Source organism: Mustela erminea, chromosome 5 (genome assembly GCF_009829155.1).
Source record: "Mustela erminea isolate mMusErm1 chromosome 5, mMusErm1.Pri, whole genome shotgun sequence".
Lineage (NCBI taxonomy): Eukaryota > Metazoa > Chordata > Mammalia > Carnivora > Mustelidae > Mustela > Mustela erminea.
The window spans coordinates 40,736,755-40,760,228 of NC_045618.1; the positions used below are offsets into that span (position 1 = coordinate 40,736,755).

Genomic DNA, 23,474 nt, shown 5'->3' on the forward strand with positions numbered 1-23,474 from the left:
CTGTTGAGTCTTATTTGTGAGTTTTTCTTCTTCCTCTTTTTAAATTTTGGTTTTTGATGATTATTATTTTTTGGTTCTTGTTTGAGAAAAGGATAATCGGAGGTTGGAAGATTGACAATTAGACTATCGAACTCCTTGATATTAGCTAGATTGGAGACAGATGGAGAACATGGGCCTTGGTGTCAGATCAGGGGTCAACTGATGGTTCCTCTCCTTAAGAGCTATTCGATCTGGGGCAAGGGAGTGAACTATACTGAGCCTTCTCATTGCAAAGTGGTTTTAGACCAGGCCATGCCTCTCAGAGGGGCAGGTCTAGTACTGTAGGAGGGAAAGGTGTTGAGTAGCTGGTCAGAGTAAATAAGCTCCTAAATTCGGGAGCGGCCTTGGGAGAAACACAAAACGAGGCAGCAAAGGGAGCGAGCGACATTGCAGAATGGCTCCCACTCATTGACCTTCAAAGTGAAGGGTACCAGGGACATTGTTAGCTTTTCCACCAAGATGCATCCTGTGTGCACTGTACTCTTGAAGCCGGACTCTGCCCCCACCCGCTGCTGAAACTACCATAAAAGCAGCCAGCAGAGGCAGGGCCAGCCTGATCTGACCAGCTCCATGCAGGGGAGGACCACAGAGTTTGGAAGGAGTCCGGAAGGGAGAAGACTGGCCTGTACAAGCCCTGCTCCATGGCAGGCTGACGGAGCTTGTCAGTTACCTGGGTACGCAGCCACGTTGTCCCACACTTGTTCTCATGGATGTCTCTGCCTGGAAGGAGTCCTGCCGAAGGAGGAGGAAGACCTCTTCCTGGTGCCCTGGATGAGCCGCTCTCTGCACTGTGACTCACTGTTTCCAGCAAAGCCTCCCAGCTTCCCTGGCAGTTGAGGCTACGTGACTAAGTTCTAGCCACTGCGAGTGGATATGGTATGTGTACTTTGCAAGGAATGTTCTTTAAGAAGGGAACTCATCCCCTTTTCACCTTCATAGGGCCGGGCTTGGTGGTGAGTCACGTTTGATCAGATGGGCTGGGACAATACATGTGTATGGTTTGCATGCCTGCTGGTGGGAGTACGTTATAAGAAAGGCCTCACCCTTTGTCCTCTCCATGGGTATCAGTCTCTCTTCCTGAAGCACTGTGGAAGAGATGGCCCTTTTGCATGTCAAACCATTTTCATGGTAATACTAGGATAATAGTAGTTTTTTTTCTCATTCTTACTAGGTGGTAGAATCTCATTAGTGTATGGTGGAATCTTCCAGAAGCTACATGACACATGATGATGTCATCACTCTGCTGCTTAGTAGACTGTGTATGTTTTTGGTGTTTTAAAATTTTATTTGAATTTTTTTTAAGATTTTATTTATTTATTTGACAGAGAGAGATCACAAGTAGGCAGAGAGGCAGGCAGAGAGAGAGGGAGAAGCAGGCTTCCTGCTGATCAGAGAGCCCGATTCAGGGCTCGATCCCAGGACTCTGAGATCATAACCTGAACCAAAGGCAGAGGCTTAACCCACTGAGCCACTCAGGCGCCGTTTGAATTTCTAGTATGGTTAAACACTGATAGCTGTAATGGACAAAAGTGGAACACTCTGAGGTCTTCAATAATATTGAAGAGTGTAAAGGGATTCTGAGGCCAAAGCGTTTGCGAATGCTGGTCTGTTACTTGTTTGCACATCTCTGCCCAAGGGAATGTTCAAGCCTACTCGAGGTGCTTGGTTACTTTCAAGCTTTGGTGAAGGGATGTCATATCCTTACACTGCATTTTCTGCTGCTATCCATGTGTGGTGTATGTGCACAAACACACCATCAACCCAGACAGGATGGCATGTTCTAGAAGGCAGGGGTGGCCCTTTGATCCTTTTTACATACCTTCTCCCAGGTGAAGTGACTCTTGACCCAACTGAACAGGGAACAAAATGGCAGACCTGGCTAAATGCAGAGCCCAGAGAAACCTAGGATCATGACCTTAGTGAACTTCCTCACCTGTTGAAGCAACATTTGAAGACCTCCTTGAGCCTGGCGCTAGGTAAGGCACATGGGAGCAGGGCTGGGACCTGCTCTGTGAGTCCCATGACCCAGGGCTTTTCTCATTGCTTGTGTGGATCTTAGACTCTGTTCCTATGTCGTCACCTAGAGCCTGAGGGATCCGAGTTACACGCCAGTTTTGAAGGCCAATCATTACATTAAAAGCAGCCAAGACTGATTCTGCACTCCCCTCCCCAATGTGGCTTTTTTTAACGCTTAACATTAGGAAAATTATGTAAAGCCAATAATTATTTTTAGTACAGCTATCCCACCATGCTACAGTAGTTTCAGGTGTACAGCTTAGTGATTTGACAGCTTTGTACATTATGCTGTGTTCACAAGTGTAGCTGCCATCTCTCTCATGACCTATTACAATGTCATTGATTGCATTCCTTATGCTGTGCCTTTTATTCCCATGACTTACTCATTCTATGGCTGGAAACCTGGATCACCCACTCGCCCTTGCCCATTTTGCCCATCTCCTCCCCTCCTCGCCTAGCCAACCACCAGTTTACTCTCTGTGTTTATAGGTCCAATTCTGCTTTTTGTTTGTTCTTTTTTCCTAGATCCTACTAAGGAATGGAATCATATGGTATTTGTCTCTCTCAGTCTGACTTATTTCACTTAGCATGATACCCTCTAGGTCTGTCCGTGTTGTCTCAAGTGGCACAATCTCATCCTTTTTAATATTTTTATTTAACGAATTTCACTAATGATTCCTTCTACTGCCCAAGGTCACCTTAGGTCCTCCAAAGCTTGAGTTAACATTTATCCTCAAGATAGGCCTTTTCAAAATAACTTAAGCTTAATTCAGGTTGTCCTGTCACTTGGCCCCAAATTCTTTTTTAAGACCCTGAGATCATGATCTGAACTGAAATCAAGAGTTGGCTGTTCAACTTACTGAGCTACCCAGGCATCCTTGAACCAAAATATACTTTAAACGTTATTTGTTATTCTGTTCTTGAACACACAGAATTAAGTGGTTTACTCTGTTGTAAGTTCAGATAACTTTTTTCCCCTTATATGTAACCCCTGATAATTTTTCCCATGGACTCAGGAATCTTGGAATGGCAAAAAGGTGTGTGCTGGTCAAACCCTACTTTCCCAACAGCTTCCAAAAGGCCAAGGCAATCAGAAGAAGGAGAGGCAGAGAAGTGACAGTCTCCCCTGAGAATCATTGCCTCATCCATAGACATTCCATCGTTTCTGACTTTTCACTAGTATTGCAACAAACACTGCACTGGCCGGCTAGGCCCGCCAGGCTCGCCTTCACAAAGTGCCACAGACTGCATGGCTGACCGCCAGAAATGGACTGTCTTCTAGCTGTGGAAGCCAGTCGTTCCAGTCTGCTGCACGCGGGTAAGGTTGGTTCCTTCTGAGGGCTGTGAAGGAAGCACATCTGTGCCAGGCCCCTCTCCTTGGCTAGCGATGGCTGTCCCTTCGTGTTCTCTTGCCTGTGGCCATCCATGTCCAAATGACCCCTTTTTATTGGAACACCAGTTATACTGGATTGGGGCCCGCCCTAATGACTTCATTTTCTGTAAAAATGCTCTATTTCCAAATAAGGTCCTATAGTGGGGTACTTGGGGTTCGGGGTTCAACATCTTTGAGGGGATAGGGAGGTCCAATTCAACTTATAGAAAATGTCACAAAACAACAGGTGGTTCATTGGTTCCTTTATTTATTTAGGAGGTAGCGGGAGAGACAGGGGACAGAGGAAAATTACCTATAGGGCAAGGGTTGAGGAAGGTTTTGCAGGGGCTGGGCCAGAAAGCAGTAACACTGATTCTATAGTTGAAAAGGAGTAGTGCACACTTGTAAGTACCTGGTGGGAGTCTGGTAATAAAACCTACCTTATGAATAAGTACAGTGGAATACTACTTAGTACATTCATACATGTTTCTACCATCTTCAGATTTTTATATACAGTATATGATCTGCTTTTTATAAATGTACAGCTTGAAAAAAAAGAGATCCTTCTTATAATAGGTACAGCATTAAACACAAAACCAACATGGGCCAGCCACATTCCAACTGAAGACCCAGAGAAAGCAAGGCCAACAGCCCAGCCCCCAGCCCCTGCTCAGCCTGGCAGCCGGATGGTCCCGGCGAAGCGTAACCCAGCACCCTCTGCACCCGTGGGCTCCGCAGGCCATGCCGGCCCTCGGCGTCTGCACCGGAAGTGCCCGCTCCCGCCAAGCCCAGCCTGCAGAGGGCAGGTCCTCCCTGAGGGAAAGTGGCAGAGAGGAATGTGTGTCAGGGAAGGAAAAGAGGGATGGAAGCAATGTGCTCTTTGACTAAAGGCACTTGTCAGCGGCCGCCTACAGCCGTTCCCTGGGCCTGGGAAGCCAGCGGGTGCTGTTCCGACAGAGCCAACAAGGTCTGAGTGGACCTTGCCTGTCCTCTCACCAGGTTTAAATACAATAAATAAATCTTAGTGGGTGGCTGTTTTGCCCTCCTGGGCTCCTATGAATAGGGCCACCTTTTAGGATCGTTTATGGAGTGACACTCCCTGTCCCCAACCCAGCATATCATTGTCCTCCATGGGGAAGGTGCCAGAAAAAGGAAGCAATTGCTCGCTATGGATCAGAAGCAGAACCCCAAAACGTCCCCTTCCCTGTCTGGAGCACCTTCACTCCAGTGACGTCAGAGTCTCTGTGCACCTCAGATCTTGGTCACATAGTTGTTGGGGAACAGGCCCTGCTTGCCTCGTAGTCGACCTGTCCACCAGCCAGAAGGATCTGCAGGAGACAGAGATGGCGAGAGTGGGGGTGAGCAAGGTAGGTCTGCCTGGGCCAAACATGCCCCGCTCCTGTGGGTGCAGCACGTGGGGAAAGGTGGTTTGGCTCCCTCCATCTTCTTTGTCCTTTTTATTTATTTTTAAAGATTTTATTTATCTGAGCAAGAGAGAGCGAGAAGTGGAGGGACAGGGAGAAGTGGACTCTCCACTGAACAGGGGGCCCAATATGGGGCTCCAACCCAGGACCCCGAGATCGTGACCTGAGCCGAAGGCAGCCACTTAACTGACTGAGCCACCCAGGGGTCCCCTTTATTTTCTTTTAAATGAACGAGTCTGTTGTAAAAAGTAACCCCTCCCCCACAGCAGACACAGACCACTCAGGGTCCTCTTTGAGCAAGAACCTGCTGCTCCCACGTGAGGCTTTGCTGACAGCGTCCCGCTCTCAGCCCTCCAGGACTGCCGGGCCTCTGAGACGAGGCTGATGGCTCCCCTTGGGGTGCAGGCACGCCGAGCCTAGTCGGGGACCAGGATAGGGCCCCCAGTCCTGCCTCCCCACTTTTCTCCACACAGGGCTACTCCCCCATCAGACCTTTCCCACTCCTTCCTCCAGCGCGGAATGTTTCTGAAGAACCTGATCTGCAACGCCTCCCACCTTAATCCCAGGCCCTCCACCAGGAGTAGGACAAGATCGGGTGCGTTCAGGGTGGTATGGCCGTAGACTCCACCAGGAGTAGGTATGTGGTCTACATTCTCTCAGACCCTCTTCTGTGACTATAACCACACACACACTCATTTTAAACAGAAACAGGCCACTCTATCTTATTATTCTGCATCTTGCTTTTCAATACTATTTAACAGGTATTGTCTTTCCACGTCCACATCTCATTTTTAAACAGCTGCATTATACCAAGATTTACAGATCCGTTTCCTGATTGATGGACACTCTTTTTCCACTACTGATGGAATCAGTGTCCCTACCTATATCTTTATGTCTGTGTGCAAGCAGGTCTACAGGAGAGATTCCTGGCTCAAAGAACATAGACCTTTTATTCTTAGGACAATAAAACATTGTTCTAATAGGTAATACTCTATTACCTATTGGCTCAGTTGGTTAAGTGTCTGACTTTTGATTTTGGCTCAGATCATGATATTTCATTTACCTATTTTCGATCTCTAATTCATCTGGTATTTGCTTTATGTATGAGGTAGAGCCCTAACTTTATTTTCTTTTCAGAATGAAAAGTCATTGTCTCTCCTTTCTCTTGATTTCAAAGGCCACATTTATCCTAGATTAAACACCTGTATATACATGGGTCTGTTTCTGGATTCTATTCTGTCCCATTTTCCTGTACTCACACTGCACTGCACCCATTACAGTGACAATTTATAGCATTTTCTGAGAAACTTCTAGGACTCGACGTTTTCCACAAATATGTAATTGTTTTGATTAAACCCCAAATACGTGTTATTTCTAGAAAAATCTGAAATATTTAGAAATGAAAAGAAAGCAATACTCAAAACTCAACACTTAAGGAGACCACCTATGAATACATGAATATATACATACACTCAGATAGCCATCTGTTTTATATTTTTACAAAAATGAGACGATAGTCCACAGTCTATAACCTTTTTCCTTTTTCCCATGAACATTTTTTCTATTTCAGTAAGTATACCACACTACTGCATCATGATCTCTAACAAAAATGTCATCAAAGTTCACTGAAGGGATAGAGCAAAGCTTATTTAGCCAATCTTTGTTACTGGGTAACTAGTCATTTCCACTATTTTTTTTTTTTTTAAAGATTTTTATTTATTTATTTGATAGAGAGAGATCACAAGTAGGCAGAGAGGCAGGCAGAGAGAAGGGGAAGCAGGCTCCCCACTGAGCGGAGAGCCCGATGTGGGGCTCGATCCCAGGACCCTGAGATCATGACCTGAGCCGAAGGCAGAGGCTTAAACCACTGAACCACCCAGGCGCCCCCATTTCCACTATTTTTGCTGAACAAAGCTGGTGACAAAAACGGTTTGTGTTTACTAAGCATTTATTTCAACCTTTATTTGGACTCTGACACCTTCTAGAAAGGATACTAAATGGCTAAAATATTGAAACCTATAGCAAACTAGGTGGCTCAGGGAGGTCAAAATAATGCCCAGAAGCCATTTAGAAGGAGGTCAGTCCAGGCACCTAAATCTCCTGACTGAACTCCTGTGATGAGGGAATGGCTTAAAAACACCATTCCTGGACCTGTCCTTGGCCACCTCTTCCTGAAGGCTAAACTTAACCAAGGCCACTTCACTCAGGCTGTCCTTGCTCTGCTTGTAACGGATGGCTCCGCACTGTCCACAGTCCTCCTGAGCCCGTCCTTCAGGGCCCTCCACCAACAGGCTGCGCCCAGCTTCACGTGGTCTCCTGTGACATCCCCGAGGGATCCTGCCACGGTTGAGCGTCGGTTCCTTTTCCTAAAATGACCTGCTCTTTCTAGCCTCTCTGGCTCTCTGTCTCTCCCCTTTCCTCACCACAAATGCCATTTCCTTCACGGTGCTTTTTTAACATCCTAAATCTGCCATTACCTTTTTCTTTTAAAGATGTATTTATTTGCTTTGGAGCAGGGTAGGGGCAAAGGGAGAGGGAGAGAGAAGCCCAAGCAGATTCCCCTCTGCGCAGGGAGTCTGCCACGGGACTCAATCCCACAACCCTGAGATCATGACCTGAGCCAAAATCAACACACTCAACCAACTGTCCTACCCAGGTGCCCCGGAGTTATCTTTTTGAAAAACTTCCATGAGCTAGTGTTTGGTCATATGTATATTGTATTCTAGATTATCAGCTCTACCAAATTAATGAAGCATTCAGCCAAGCCCACAGACTACTTTTATAATAGATGTTCCAGGTTGCCTCCCTGGCTTCCATTCCATCTACTTTCCATATGAGGAGGCCATCAAGTTTGGGTGGGATAGTCCTAACTCCCGTTTCCTACAGAAGTCCCTGCCATGCCTAACCTACTACAGGTACAGCCCTTGTCTTGCTACAGAGATTCAGGAATGGGCACACGACCAATTTGGTCTAATCTGAGTGAAACCTAGGGCTTTTGTCCAATGGCTAAGAGAAGTTTCAGAGATAAAGCAGATTCCGGACATAGTTTGATATTGCTGGAATTGATGCAGCCATTTTGCTGCCATGAGGGAAAACAGCCAAGAAGGGAGCAAATACAAAGAAGGCGGAGCTGAAAGAAATATTTAAAGAAAAAAAATTTTGGAGCCTTGATCAAACTGAGCCTGAAGCCTAGCCTTTTGCTCCAAGTTTCAGTTAGAATAGTCTATAAATTCCCTTCGTGTTTAAACTAGTTCTTATAGCAATGTGACCAGATGTTCTTCAGGAGGCTGTCCCAGCCAGCCAGCCAACCATGCACTTACCTTCTTTGATAATATCGATAATGTCATTGGCATTGAAGCTGAGTTCATCTGTGTCCTGAGCATCATAGGCATAGAGAGCCTTGCACTGTGGCACCTGAGGCTTAGGCTTGGGCTGGGGCTTAGGTCTGCCGCCAGCTGGGGGAGGCCGACTGCTCGTTTGTCTCCGGACACTGTGGAGAGAGTGCAGGCAGGTAAGAGATGGGAGCTAACAGAAGGTACCACTGTGTGCTGGTCTGGAGCACAGAGCCAGCACTGGCCAGAAGTTCAAATCCACTTCAAGTCACCAGAAGATACGCCAATTCCCAAGATTTCTCTGAGAATAAAAATACTGCCCCCAATTTTGGAGAAAGAACTCTTGTCAGGGCCCCAGAAGCCTGCAGGTACCTTTCCTCAACAGCAATCCTTCTCAGAATCAACCACCACCCTGCATTCTGTATTAATAATTCTGCTTTTCTTTGTGTTTTTACCATACACACAAGTATTCCTAAACAGTACACATGGTTTTTGCCTGTATAACTGGATAAAAGGAATCACGTTCTATATTGAATACACTGGCCATGCATTCTCAGGGCCTCAACCTCTTCCACAGCATAAATATGTCACCATTTACTTTTCCAGTTCCCTGTCAATGGTCATTTGGGATGATTTCAGGTTCTAGTATCGTGAAAAATAACAATAAAAACAAAAACGCTGCTTTGAATACTCCTGCCCTGCTGGTGAGGCTCTGCGGGGGGTGGGGGGGGCAGGCAGGGGTGGGTAGGCAAGTACCATGGGCTGTGGGGCAGCATCCGGGCCTCTGCCCGCTGGATGCCGGGAGCACCTTCCCTTCCTCGTGGCCTTCACAAAACCATGTCCGGTACTAGCACCCTCACCTGCGTCTTCTAGCTTTGAACGGAAGGAGGGCACCGACTGCGTGGAGCACTGGGTGTCCTATGCATACGACGAATCAGGGACACACATCAAAAACTGATAACGGACTGTCTGGTGACTAACAAACGAAAATGAAAACGTATTCTTTCTAGGCACTATACCGCCCCAGCTGCCCTTCATACATTGTCTCAAAGGCAAAGCGCTATATAGCTCGAGATCTTTAATCTGAAACAACTCTTTGTTAAATATGTTCATACAAGGCATTTAGAATAAAAAGTAGCAAATGTTTTCTTTCCCACTTTGCCTGAGGACGAAACCAGGAAAAGCCCACATTCATTTGCTCACAAGACAAACATAAATTGATGATTTCTTCTCTGAGAAACTGGGCTGTACTCAGCTCAGTGGGGCTGGCTGTTCAGCCTGGCCAGGTGTGTTCTTACCTGTGGCAGGAAGGGGGAGAAGGGAGCGTCTTTCTCCACCGCAACCTGAGTTGTGAAGGGAAAAGCACACCCACTCTGACCTGTGCTCTCAGCAGGCCAGGGCTGCTGTTCGCTGAGGTCCCTTGATAACAGATGCTCACTGGGGGCTGATGAGGTTAGATCATGGGTATCTGGGTGTGTGTGTTTGGGGGGGGGTGTGGTCCTGGCTGCCAGCTGGGTGGGGTAGGACTGCTTCTATCAGGAGTGGGCTTTTAGGGGGCTGCCTAGGGCTCCCTGTGTGGGTGGGGAGCAAACCCCAAGGTTACTCGGGCTCTACTCTTAGGTCAACCACTGTCCCCACCTACCACCAAACACTTTTCTTTCATCATAGAGGAAAGGCATCTTGTAGATCATTAGCATGACATCATTTCCTCCCTAGTCGACTGGAAATCCCCATTCCCTGCTCGAGAAGTGCTTGCTTCTCTGACAGCTGGCCAGGCAAGCAGGCTTTTAATTAAGCAACCTATATATTAAGGATGTGTCAGCATCTGGTTAATAAGAGCCATTAGCCTGGATACCAGAAGTCATCTGATTTCCCAGCAACAAGGAAGGGAAGGTGTGGAGGAAGGGTGTGCATTACAATACCCTGGGAGGGAGGAAAGCTTCCAGGCTGCTAGTTCTAGGATGTAATGTTGAAAGGATGCATGCATTCTCTCTCCCTCTCTCTCTTTCTCCCGCCAAATACTCATAGATGGAGATCTGACCTCTCTCATGTCCAGGGGGAACTTACCAACATGAGTGCAGTTGATGAGGCGTCTAAGCCCAAGAGTATTGGGAATTAGGTGTAGTCCCGGAGGAAAAGGGGCCAGTGGGGAGAAAAAGGTGGAAGACTGTCTGAAATGTACGACTGTCCTTCCTGCAGCAATCCTGGGCGTCACCCCCTGGCTGCTCTGCCCAGAACCTCCAGCTTTGACCAAGCCCTAGCAGTTCCTCCTCCCTCATGTCTTTGCTGCCAGCTGCCTCCTTCCTGGGCTCCCTGAATATCCCCCAACTTAGTGTCTATTAGCTCACTACACCCTCCACTAAAAATCCTGAGAGCTTCTCCCTGCCCTTGGGAAATAAACCAAGACCCTGCATGGGGCCCACAAAATCCCCCGCCAAGTGTGGCCCCTGCGGGCTTCCAGCCTCAAGTCCTGCCGCAGGCCACACTGGTATCTTCCTACCTTTCTTTACGAGCCCTGGCTGGGGTCGGGACACCTTATTCACGTACTCCTGGCTTATGTCATCTTTAGGGGACCAATGCTTTCCCTCTAAGATTAGGAACAAAACAGGGATGCCAGCTCTCACCACTTCTGTTCTAAACTGCACTGGAAGCTCCGGCCAGAGCAAGTACTCCAGAAAAATAAAAGGCATTCAGACTGGAAAGAAGTAAAAATACCTCTCTTCGCAGATGAGATGATCTTGCACTAAAAAACTATTACAACCAATAAACAAGTTAAGCAAGATTAGAGAATACAAGGTTGAGGAAACAATTCCATTTACAAAAGGGTAGTCCTATTCATATGAAATATTCAGAGGAAGCTAATCTATAATGAAAGCAAGTAGATTAGTGGTTCCCTAGGGCTGGGGCTGGGGGTTGGGGGAAGGACATTTCTTTCTGGGATGATGAAAATTCTAAAATTAGATTATGATGGGGGGTCTGGCTGGCTCAGTCAGTAGAGCATTGGCCTCCTGATCTTGGGGTCATTCGTGTGAGCCCCATGTTGGGTATAGAGTTTATTCAAAAATTCTTTTTTTAAATTAGATTACAATGATGGTTGTATAGATCTGCACCTAAATACTGCTCAATGGTACTTTAAATGGGTCGATTTAAGAATCTATAAATTATATCTCAAAACTACTTAAAGAAAAAACAACAAAGTAAATCACATAGACCCCTTTTGGCTTGGCGGCTCATTGATACCCAGAGTGACCTCAGCCAGTCTGTCCGCCCGGGGGCGCTGGATGTCCCAGAAGCAGGGCCGGCTGGCGCAGAGATGGAGGAGAGCAGGACTATTTAAACACCTGCCAGAGCACAGCCACTGCACGGTATTTGGTGCAGGATCCTTCCTTAGGATAAGTCAAAGTAAAACCAACCAAAATAAAGGCTCAGGGAATACTGGGGGTTTAGAGTCCCTTGTAGGCCATTGGCAATAGTGGGCTTGGTTGTCCCAGGCCCTGGTCCGTGGTCACCGTGCTTCACCAATCTAAAGCCACCCAGTGATTTAGCCGCCTTGCCTAAACAGGGCTCACAGTACCCCACATTCGAGAGCAGGGAGAGTCCAGGCAGCTTTGAGAAGAGGTACTGGGTGCTGGAGAGCAGAATGTGGGCGGGGGGCTGAGTTTGAGGGGGATGGCTGTGGAGGTGGGGGACAGCTTCCCATTTTGCATCAGGGAAGTGTCTGTGTAGACAACCAATCCTGAAGTCACTGTGATCTGGCTCTTCCCCGTTCCAGTGTCCTCTGTGACCAGAAAGGAGCATACAACTCCCCAGTGAGGCAGCCAGTCAGAGCCAAGCCCCTGCAGCCCCATTCTCCCATCTCAAGTTTGTTTCCACCCTTCTTGTGCGACTCAGCAAAGGCGGGTCACCTGGGAACCCCTTCCTGCAGTTGTAGGAAGTCAGACCAGCTCGCCTCAGCCGTGGCTGCTCCAGGCAAGACACGGTGCCGGGCATTTTCACAGGCGCTGCTTCAGGACACCTGCGCACACCTTCCTGGTCCCCGGGGCTGGCCTGCCCCCACGCCCCACCGGGACTGCTCACCCTAACGCTCAGATGCTTTCTAGCACGCTCTCCGCAAACTCCACTGTCAGATGTATGACGGAGCCCAGGACGTCTGTACCAAAGACGTGACGGCTGCCTCTCCGTTTTACCACAATGTAGAGCCAGAAACGGGTCAGGAGCTACAGCCATTTCCCCTGTTCCGTCTTAGTCTCAGCCTTCAACCCACACAATCCCCTTTGCATCACTAGGTGGCGATCCTGTGTAATCAATAATGAGGAAAGAGAAGGACTACCAGCTGCCAGGAATTGATTAATGAGGCCTTTCAGGGGCCCCGAAGGCCTCCACGTGCAGCCCCGGGTGGTCAATGCCACGAGGAAGGGATCCGGGCCCGCTCACCCAGCGAGCTGGAATGGACTCCGTCTGGCCCAGGGGAGGAGGACGCTATGCATGGCCAATTCTGCAAGTCAGCTCTTACACACAGCCATTGTCACAGACAAGAGCGAACACAATGACAATTTTGAATAAATTACAAGCAAGGCAATAAATACTTCCTAATTATTCTCCCACATTTTACCTCTGTCTACGTGCTTGATGTTATCAATGTCTGGCTGCTGGAGGATGGCGGGACACTAGTCTCGATGGTGTGTGGCTACACATCTCTTCCCAACTCTGGCCCTTTTTATTTTTTATTTTTTTTAAAGATTTTATTTATTTATTTGACAGAGAAGCAGGCTCCCTGCTGCGCAGAGAGCCCGATGCGGGGCTCGATCCCAGGACCCTGAGATCATGACCTGAGCCAAAGGCAGAGGCTTTAACCCACTGAGCCACCCAGGTGCCCCAACTCTGGCCCTTTTATCTCCAGAAAGCCACACCAGCACGCTGCTGTCCCCACTCGGTCGTGGTGGCCCGTTCACTGGTCTACACACGTCCTGCCTGAACTGGCTTCGTTAACACACAGGTAGGAGTTAGATTGTTCTGGTACCTCTGGTGTCTTAGGACACGGGCCCTCCTAATAAGCTTTATGTGACTGAAGCTTTATGTTACAAAAGCAATTCTTTCATGGGGATCCTGGGGGTTGGGGCAAGAATTCCAGAACCTCCCTAAGTCATTTTGCACTCTATACATATTAATGGTGAGTTCTGAAACTCCCCATCACCGAGCCCATTCAGTTTCCCTCTGGGTAACTTCTGTGCAATGTAATCCGGTTTCCCTGTGGCGACTTGACCCATCCTTACCATGTGGGTGTATCTCTTCCCCACGAGGAAAACAAGCACACAGGGAAGGTGAACTTCGGCAACTTGCGTTCGCAGCACGTCGTTCTTCGGAGGAGGGCACCAGACCTCGGGCGCAGTCCATCCTAAACCACCCCACAAGGTTTCCCGAGTCCTCAAGCGCCTCCCATCCAAGTTGCTGTGCACGCACCACACCACGGGACAAGCCCCGTGTTCCTGACTGGGGAAGACCGGTGAGGGGGGCCTCTGCCCGGAGACCTCAGGCTGCCGACCCACAGCTGAACCCTTACGGACAGCTGCCCAGTCTCACAAGAGAGCAAAGCCCCGGATGACGTCAGTGAGGACAAGGCTATCTGCAATTGAGTGTTTGTGCCTTTGCTCTCCTCTGGTAACGCCTGTCACTGCCCGTAGGACGCGAGCTGTCACCGGGAAAGGAGCAAAGGATGTTTAACAAGAACGCCTCCCCCACTCTGGCCCAAAGCCTGCAATGCCTGAAGCTTCCACCCGCATGGAGTCCAGAGATCTGAGTTCCTAAGAGTAAAGCCGCCTTTCAGTCCTGGTAGAACAGGAGTATTTACCGGTAAGACCATAGCACCTGGACAACAGTAATAAAGCCAACACACATCAACTTTCAAGGTGCGCAACACTTGTCGTTTGCAAAGCCCTTACTTCGTCTTCAAGACACCCTGAGGAGTGGGCTTTAACCTGAGATTATTATCCTTATGACACAGGTGAGGACCCCAAGGTGTGGAAAGACGCCATGACAAACAGGAAGGGACACAGCTAGTGATGAGCGAAGTGATTGGTGTGTCCAACGTGTGGCCCAGAGCAGGCATGGGGCTCCGTGAATATCTGATGCCTGAATCCGTGAAGGACGAACACATGAAATCAGGGACCGACACCCAGTCCGTCCCTGCAGCTGTGACTCCTGTGCTCTCTGCACACCGTCAGGCCACCTTCTATGGGCATCTCCGCTGCTCCCACACCTCTGGGGCAGCTGGGTGTACCTAGCTGATCCCAGGGTGAGCTGAGATTAAGCTTTCTAGTATCACCCCTTTGCTCTGCAGATGTGAGATTTATGTCTTGAAATTCCAAGAAGGAAAATAATGGCATTTTATTTCATTGGCTCTTTAAAATATACTCGGTTCCAAAAGGTTGAATCTATAAACATTACTGGAAATGTGGGAATGGATGCCAGGAATTCCTAAGCCTCATGTCTGCCTGGGCCAGGATACGGCTGCTGCTCCTGTAGATTGTGGGTTGAGAAATATTGCTATTGGACACTTGTTGGAAATTTTAAGCCCCTTGAAAATATGACTCCATTAGGAGAATCTTGTCAAGAGACACACAGGCAGCATTTGAATTTTTCTATCGATCCCTCCTCTTTGTGGCATGGCCAGAAGCCCCAGCTCTGAGCACTTTCAATATTTTTCGGCTTCTCTGGGGTATCTCGAAATTTCGTGAAGTTGCCCTCTCATGAAATGGCCCACGGGATTAAAGAGGCCAACCAAAAAGACAGTGTTCCTGGGAAGTCAGGGCAAAGGGTGATGAGTGAATTGTTTGTATGACTCTTGCTTAACCTGTTGTCTTTCCTGAGGGTCAGGAAAGACCTAGAACCTGCACCAGACATTTCAAAAGGTATGCTGAGAGACTGCAGGATACCTCCTCTCTCTGTCTCCTCAGCCAGTGACAATGAGGATACCACCAAGAATAGCTCCCGTGTCACAAACACGGCAAGGCGAGGGGAAAGAACCCAGTTAGGATGGTAATTTAGTGAAGGCTTTGTGCTCCCTCCAGAAAACCTGGCTGAACCTAAAATAAACTGACCGAGACTTTCCGGAATTAACTCGAGGTGCTAATTACACCATTTGATTTTATCCACATTACATGATCCAAAAGAAATGATTGCTTATGCTAAATGCATCCATACAGAAAAGTGCACCGGGGGTGGGAGAGGGAAAAGGAAGATAAGCCCAAGAGTGTGAACACCCAAGCAGAGAAAGACCACCATTATCTGGTTTTTATGAATTGGCACGTTCAAGGTCACTGCTTGGAGCTGTGATGTATACAGCAGCATTCGTGTTTGTGGAAAGATTTGGGATCCCAGAGTCTGCTGCTTGCTCCAACAGGCTGCTGTGAAATGAACGCAATTCGTGTTTTCTTGGCAAAGAGCAGCTGTTAAAGGCAGCCGACCCCACGACTCCCAAAATGCCTCGGGCATGTGTCTCACGCCCGTATAAGGTCTCTGATCACATTAGAAATTATTTTAATTTTCCCTTCATGTGTTTTAGAAATGAAATCCGAAGAAGCAGCTCAGCCCTTTGACCGGCATGTGATTTTTCAAGGAATGTTGGCATCACGGCAGATCTCAGGGTGCAAAGGAGAGGCTGGCTGGGATTCTTGTAGCTACCGGGGCGGAGTGCGCCGGGCAAGAGGACACGCACCACAGGAGGCCAGGAACAGCCTCCTTCCTGGTAGACGGGTGCAAAGGTGCCCTCCCCTCCAGCCTCACGGCCATTGCCAAGCCAACGTCACATACGCCTGATATGCCATCACGTATGCTGAGACCCAGAGGTGGCAAAGGGCGTGACGAGACTTAAATGGGGAGCCAGGCAGCCGAGGGCTGGAAGGGAGCAGCCTCAGTTAAGACACAGTGTTCCTAAATTGCCTGCTTTTGGCTGACAGATGCTCCCAGTTGGCTGGTGTGCAAGTCTGTAACTTGCAAAGCAGGGCTGGAAAGATGGTCTTGCTTGCCAAAGCGAAAGCAAGTAGGAAGCTAACAGACAGAGCTAAGAGATTTGGTGCATTTTGTTGATGGATTTTCATCCCCTGCCTACGTGGGGACATCAACCCTGGCCCAGGAAGGGCTGCTGGACTATTTTCACATGTCCATCCTTCTGGAGAGCATAGGTCTGGGTTATGGACTAAAAATCCTAGCGCCTCGACAGCACCCTTTGAATTCACTTGTACACAGCATCATTCCTGGCTTTATCAATGAGACAACAGATGCCTTCAGATGAGCGGTTTTCAAAATGTGGTCCCTGGATCAGCAGCAACAGCATCTGAGAACTTGGTAGAAATGGGAATTCTTGGGTACCATTCCGGACCTGCTAAACCAGACGCTCTGGAAGTGGGCCAGGAAATTCTCCAGGTGATTCTGCGCACCTTAGAGTCAGAGAACTACTGCTTTGGACCACGCCCCAGTCAGGTAGGCCGTGATCCCTGGAACCGGTGGGGAGCAGCTTGTCTACACAAGCGTGGCAGTAAGCGGGGAGAGACCCAGCGAAGGGCTGCAACCCCTCTACAGACAGCCATGAGTAAAAAACTGAGCTGCTTTCGTATCTGGAGCCCAAATGAGGTGAGACTAGCCGGCGGGAAAGGAACCCCAGGAGAGCGTGGTTACTTTCATAAGAGCTTCATGGTCTTTTCGAAGGAAGCTGACAAGGCAGGAAAAACATCCTGTAACGGGGCCTAGGAGGGGATGGGAGGAGCTGTTGTTTCTCTCCCGGCACAGCTCTATGTCATACACATGTCTCCTGACCAGACACGAAACCTCATCATCCTAAAGACAAGGAGAGAATGGAAAATGGAGGCGGGCCCCAGGGAGGGGAAGAGGGGCCTGGAGCAGGCCCATTCTGGGGTTCAGCGGGGAAAACTACTCCACCACTGAGGATCATGGGGGGTGGGATGCAACCTTCCAAGTCACAAGTTCAACCACCATGAGGTAACGGTTGTTATTACCGTCACCGCCATCACCGTCGTCAAGCCACGGCTGACCGAGCAGCCCCTTACACGTCCAGTACACTGCCAGGCATTTTATGGACGTTCTTTCTGGTCCTCCCAACAACCTGCCGGCCTGGTGGTAGCACACCAGGGCCTGGATGAGGAGGACGGAGCTCACAGAGCGGATGCAGCAGGTCCAATGCTAGAGGGGTTAACAGGGATTGAGCTAAGATGCTCGCCCTGATCTGGCGTTTGACAACATCACTCTACAGTATTTCTGCCTGGTTATTTCCATCTACCCTGTGCCTGAACACGTCCAGGGACAAGGCGCTCCTTACAGCCCAGGCAGTTCAACTTTGGGCTTCTAGAATGCTCCTTTGTTCACTGATGTCAAAATCAACCTCTTGGCAGAGTTCACTGACTTGTCTTAAAGTTGGCCTGTCTTATGCCCGGTGACTCCGCAGGATGTGTCTAACCCCCTTTCCACACCAAGGACTCCTTGGGATATCAATATAGAGCTCCAGAAGTCTTTCCTTCCTCCAGCTAAAAACCCTGGGTTTCTTTTTACCAGTCTTCACTTTCAGTTCTAGAAAGGCAGACAGGCTCTCATTTTGAGGCCCTGAAGATCCGTATGCATAAGAACATCCATACCTTAAAGAAGGCTGGGATGTCATCCCTCAGTTTCTAAGGGCGCCCTGAGCTGCAGGGCTTATGCCACTGCCTGCACGGAGATCAAAACCCCATCATTCCTCAGCCCTGCCAGACAACAAGACAGGTCACAGAGTCTCAGGGCTGAAGGGGACCCTCTTCTGAGGTTCACGGTAAGCCGTCTCCAGAGAAGAAACTATGTCTATCAACCTGGCTGTACTTCCAGAAATATCTACCACAAGCCCCATGGCCTTGGCCTTGGCTCCTGGATTAAAACAGGCAGGTGGAAAACAACTGTAGAGACTGCCCAAAGAAATCCCTGGACCTTGTTGTGATCGAGGGAGAGAGAGGTTGCCAGAGTCGTCTAGGGGAGGTGGGACGCTTACCCGGCAGCACCCTGGTCTGGGACCTTCAGGAAATCCAAGCTCTCCGGCGTCTGAGACACTCGGTCTGAGCCGGTGGACTGTTGTCGTGGCAAGGGTGGGCGGGCCATGGAGGTGTAGAGACTTTTCTGATTTAACCTCTGGTTGCCAGCAGCATGGGGATGTGGCAGAAGCTGGTTTTTGAGGACTCCATTCTGATGGTAACCTAAAGACAGGAGAAGGGGAGAAAACAACGCATCCATTTCTGATCTTCTGCTAAAAGGCTCTCCAAATTCCTTCCATCTCTTAGCCAAGAGCAAGCTACTTAGCTTCTCTTGCCCTCTGTTTTCCCATCTGAAAATACAGAGGGCATGACTACAAATAAATCGTGAGGAATCGAGCTAATACATCGTAAGGTGCCAAGCCAGTGGCTGGAACACAGCAGACACACACATGCTTGTTGAACCTGACATGAGAACAGCCAGATGTTCAGGGTGTCAAAGCCCCCATGCAAGGAAAGGTAAGCTTGCCATGTGTCGGCAAGCACATTCGTTGATCTAAGAATTATGACGTTAGGATTCAAGAGAGCTGGCAGGCAGCTCTTTAAACAGCTGGACATCCATTTTCAAGGGGTCAGCCTTAGGTGTCCTCTGCAGGAGCTGGCTATGGGAGGTAGAGGGAGCACTCCACACAGGCAGGGGAAATGTGGCCGCTGGTTGCATCAGTACAGACAGGGCAAGCTCTCTTAGCCAGACACCTGTTCCTAGTCAAGCTCACATTATCTGGTAAGTAACGGAATATGGTGATGGGCTCCAAGCCACAGGCCCAGGCTGAAAGGGGCATCATCATGCCATTGTGTATATGGACTCTTCTCTCTTATCTCCTCTCCCACTGACAGATCTGGGCAAGGATGAAGGAAAACAAGACTCCCCAAGGCACATTTTGGTGAACCAACCACAAAACCTCTTCCAAATGAATTAAGAACTCTTTGGTACAGACGGGATGGCCCTAGTTTATAAGAAACACTAGCCAGTCAAGTTTGGCTCTGCCTCCATTGGCTCTGTTGACCTTGAGCAAGATCTGTGACCCGTCAGTATGTCAGTTTCTTCCTTAAGGAAACAAGGAGCCTGGTGAGCCCCTACTTGCTGCCAAGGTTGTCAAGGAGAGGGGCGTGCTCTAATGGCTGTGATACTCCAAGTGAGAGGTCTACGGATGGGCCACTTGCCCTCAATAAGTTCAGAAATTAAGGATAAGCACTCAGAAACGTTCACAGCAGTTTCACAGACATGTTTCATGTCATTTGAATCCAGTAAGAAATTTGGGCTTCTATTTGACTGTTTTTAAAATTCCATTCTTCGAGTAGTTTTTATTTTATCTTACAAAAGTATGGTTTGCAATGGGTTGAGAAAGAAAGAAATTAAGAAAAGAAAGAGGGGGCGCCTGGGTGGCTCAGTGGGTTAAGCCGCTGCCTTCGGCTCAGGTCATGATCTCAGAGTCCTGGGATCGAGTCCCGCATCGGGCTCTCTGCTCAGCGGAGAGCCTGCTTCCCTCTCTCTCTCTCTGCCTGCCTCTCCATCTACTTGTGATTTCTCTCTGTCAAATAAATAAATAAAATCTTAAAAAAAAAAAAAAAAGAAAAGAAAAGAAAGAGGAAAAAAAAAACAAAAAACAAAACCCAACTGACCTTGTTCCTTCACCACAGATAGTATGAGAAAAGGCTGATAAAAGGGATTCAGGTCCAACTGCTTCATTTTATTGATGGAGAAATGGTCATGTAGAGAGGTTGGGAGCCAAGCTCAAGGTCAGGTATTTGGTCTAAGGCAACTTTGGCCAACCTAGCTGAGGCAAATGAGCTTTCCAGGTCTTCTGGCTAGGATCTTGCCCAGGGGAAGAGAGCTAGCACATAAGTAGTAACATAATCCTACACTGGTTCTCTTATGTTCTTTTGTGCTTGGATTTTCTTCAAGGGTGAAGGCAGAGGGGAAGAGAGAGATCCCGGCCAGACAGCATGGGGACTCCAGAAAAGATGAGAACTACTTTCTTACTGCTAGGCACGGGTGTTCATGTTTTAGCACACAACAGGGAGACTATGGAGCAAGAAACAAAAGAAATGCTTTTTGCCGCTTCCTCTGGACACGGCTACAAATGGGATTCCCTTGTGTGAGATGATTTGAGTTATGTGAGTGTGGTCCTAAGATGACCCCTTCAGACCTAGACACCTAAGCTTATGAATACCAAATATTCTGGGGACAGTTCTCGATTGACTGAATTTGGTGAGTGATGAAAAAACATCTTGGAAATTTTGAGAGCGCTCGTGAAGCACTAAATGGATTTTTATAGGCAAGAAATCTTGCATTTACTCAGGTCTGGATGTTATTGACCTGCATGCAGTAGTTTTATCATAAAAAATGAGAAACAGGAAACATAAGACCTAAAAAATGTTTTGTGTCCATTTTGTAATCCTTTTAGATACTACTTCCCTGTTTAGACCACTTGTCCTAGAACCGATCTGACCAAAAATAAAAATCTTCTGCTTAATTCATTAAGGTACCAACTAGTTACAAAATATCCTTGTGATCCTTGGCTGGAACTCAGTAGTGGTGTCGCGGTCACAGCTGACCGGCTCCCAGGCCCAGGAAGGCCGCATCCTATGACTGAAAAGCTGACAACATTCTGCTTGCCACGGACAAGGAACTCCTTTTTCTCTTACTGATGTAAGAAGCCTTTCCTCAGGGAGTAATGCTGCTCGGTAATGAAACCCAGATCGTTGACTCCAGCCTCTCGAGCTCATACTTCTCCTGCATGTCGGGGTCACAAGCAGGGCCATTGTGTTGGTACTGAAAGGGCTCACGGCCCGCTGATACGTGCGCACTTCCTTGCTTCTGGGTTTCGTTCCCAAATACGTTGTCCAAGTTAGGGGGTCCCGATTAGCGGGCCTGTTCTACTGCGCACAGACGGCTTACCTGGAGGGGGAGGGGCAGCTCTCATTGGGTAGTTGGCATTGTGCATCCCACCGGAGTAACTTCTGTTTTGAGCAGTGTTCCTTCTGGTGGGACCTGAAATAAACAAGCGAGCCAAAGTCAAAATCAGCGCCGCCGGTTGGTTTTATGGCTTCTGCTAGTGGTTTGCTTACGGGAACCTCCGGCGAAGTGTGGAATCCGGGCTCTGGCCGGATCTGCAGGAGGTGGGAGTGGAGAGACTGTCTTGGGAGCTCTTGGGCTGGAGGGGCCGGAAGGTATCTCCACGGAACTATGGTTTTGAAATGTTAGAGACCATGCCTTTACAAACAACCTTGTAACAGTGTTTGTAACTTTGCAGGCTTTCAAAAGAGAAAGAGGAGGGGGAGGGGGCGCCTGGATGGCTCAGTTGGTTGGATGACTGCCTTCAGCTGGGGTCAGGATCCCGGAGTGTCAGCATCGAGTCCGCCTCCGGCTCCCTGCTGAGTGGGGAGTCTGCTTCTCCCTTTGGCCCTCCCTCCTCTCATGCGTGCTCTCTCTCTCAAACAAATAAAAATCTTAAAAGAGAAAAAGAGGGGTCATTTTCAGGTTCACACTCATGTTCCGAACACAGCACAGAGGCTGAACGCGTGAGTGCTGCGGGTCACAGGCCCCAGCGTGCAGCGCTTTTCAGGGCTCACTCCACCTCTGCTTGGGTCAAGAGCTTTTCCTGCAAGATCTCAAGTCTAGTCTTCCAATGACACAGACACCACAGAGGGTGGAAGCACACTCATCCCCTTGATGCAGACACGAGGAGCTAGAAAACAAGCTGCAGCTACATGGAGGCATGGGGGCAGGAGTGGGGCAGAGGACATCTGTGCCGGGACATGTGTATTGCAAAGGAAACCAATAAATAAGGTCTCAGGAAGGATACAAAGGAAGGTAGGATTAATCCAGCTGGAAGAGGGGTGCAGAGGGAATTCCTTGTAGAGAGAAGGGCTGAGGAAACAAGCGCAGGAACTGACCAGGCATCGACACTGAAGAAAGGAGCTGGGTGTCAGATCCGGGGCCAGGGGGCAGGAGGAGGGTCGCGTGGTGGTCTGGCCTGCAGATGTGTGCACCCACCGTGAGCACTGGGTGAGAAGCGAGCCTGGTGCCAAGCAGGGGGAGGGAAGCCGAGGTGGGGGGTGCCCGGGGACACTTACGGGAGTTCTTGGGCAGCCCCGGTCCGATGCTGACCTGCAGCACTTTGTTACTGGGCTTGAGAATGGCCAGGTCACCGAAGCCTTGGTGGAACTGCACTTGCCGGGAGCCCCCTGCACTCCAGGGACCCCAGTTCTCCTTTTTCAACTTGAGTTCAAGCCTGCGACAAAGGACATTTGTGGGTAACGGGCAGGAACACAACAGTGAGAAAAATGGCACTCGCGCACCCCAGCGTGGACTTCTGCTGCCGGGCAAGAGTCTGGTAGAACGAGGCCGGCCCGGATGACGGCAGCCCACCTGGGGCTGTCAGAGGGGGACAACATCCCCGACCCCAGAGGCAGGAGAATGCAGGGCCCAGCGCCTGTGAGAAACCTGCTGGTGAGCGAGGCAGCCCATTACAGGTACCAGCGTCACTCCAGGTGAACTCAGGTGCGCCTGCCCAGGGGACAGTAGGAAGGGGGACACTTTCCAGGCCACACCTTCTACGATGTGTCGCGCTGCCTCTGCGATTTCCCTCGCTCGTGCTGGGGGAGAACCGAGAGATGCCAGACACAAGAAAGCCCACATCTTCCTGGCACAGCAAGGGGTCATTATTTAATTAAATTCCCTTCGCTAGCAACCAAAATCCAAATTGAAGGGAAGTGTACTCCCAACTCCAAAACTACCCCGTTTTTCTTTTCTCACACTGCCTATAGGCCTGCATGACACAACCCCACAGTCTGCTCTCTTCACTTGTATTTTCTTACGCCATATGACAGGAAAATCCTCATTTTAAGTAGCTGTCCATATCACTTCCCAGAAACGCAGACGCATGGGGACTGTCTTCGGCAGACTCCCAGGACTGGCTGGGGAAGTGGAGGCACAGCAGCCGGTCAGAGCCTGCTCCACCCCCACACGCCTTCCCTCCTCTCAGCCTGGACCCCGGTGGGGAAATCAAGCTTTACTCAGGAGTTTGGGCCCCAGGTCCCCACTTACGTATTGCTAAATTTCAGAGGTAGTTGCTTCTGGGTTTTTTCCTCGTAACGCTTTGCTAAGAGGCTCAAGAATTCAGTTTTGAAGACGGACTCAAGCAAACTGTCATACTCTTGCTCATGAAGAATGAAAATGTCATCCTGCATAGTACTGAGAAGACATTGGAAAGACTTAATC

General features: G+C 49.1%; 1 protein-coding gene across 1 annotated transcript in view; it reads right to left on the bottom strand.

The window, feature by feature from the left end:
• Positions 1-3,669: 3,669 nt before the first annotated feature.
• Positions 3,670-23,474, bottom strand: part of MYO1E (myosin IE) — a 195,758-nt gene continuing 175,953 nt past the window's right edge. Inside the window, exons 24-29 of the mRNA XM_032342703.1 lie at positions 23,301-23,447; positions 22,328-22,485; positions 21,150-21,242; positions 18,211-18,412; positions 8,172-8,341; positions 3,670-4,755 (exon numbers count right to left, since the gene is read on the bottom strand). Of these exons, the coding sequence (XP_032198594.1) occupies positions 4,679-4,755; positions 8,172-8,341; positions 18,211-18,412; positions 21,150-21,242; positions 22,328-22,485; positions 23,301-23,447 (847 nt within the window). The 3' untranslated portion in view covers positions 3,670-4,678. The remainder of the gene's footprint in view (positions 4,756-8,171; positions 8,342-18,210; positions 18,413-21,149; positions 21,243-22,327; positions 22,486-23,300; positions 23,448-23,474) is intronic.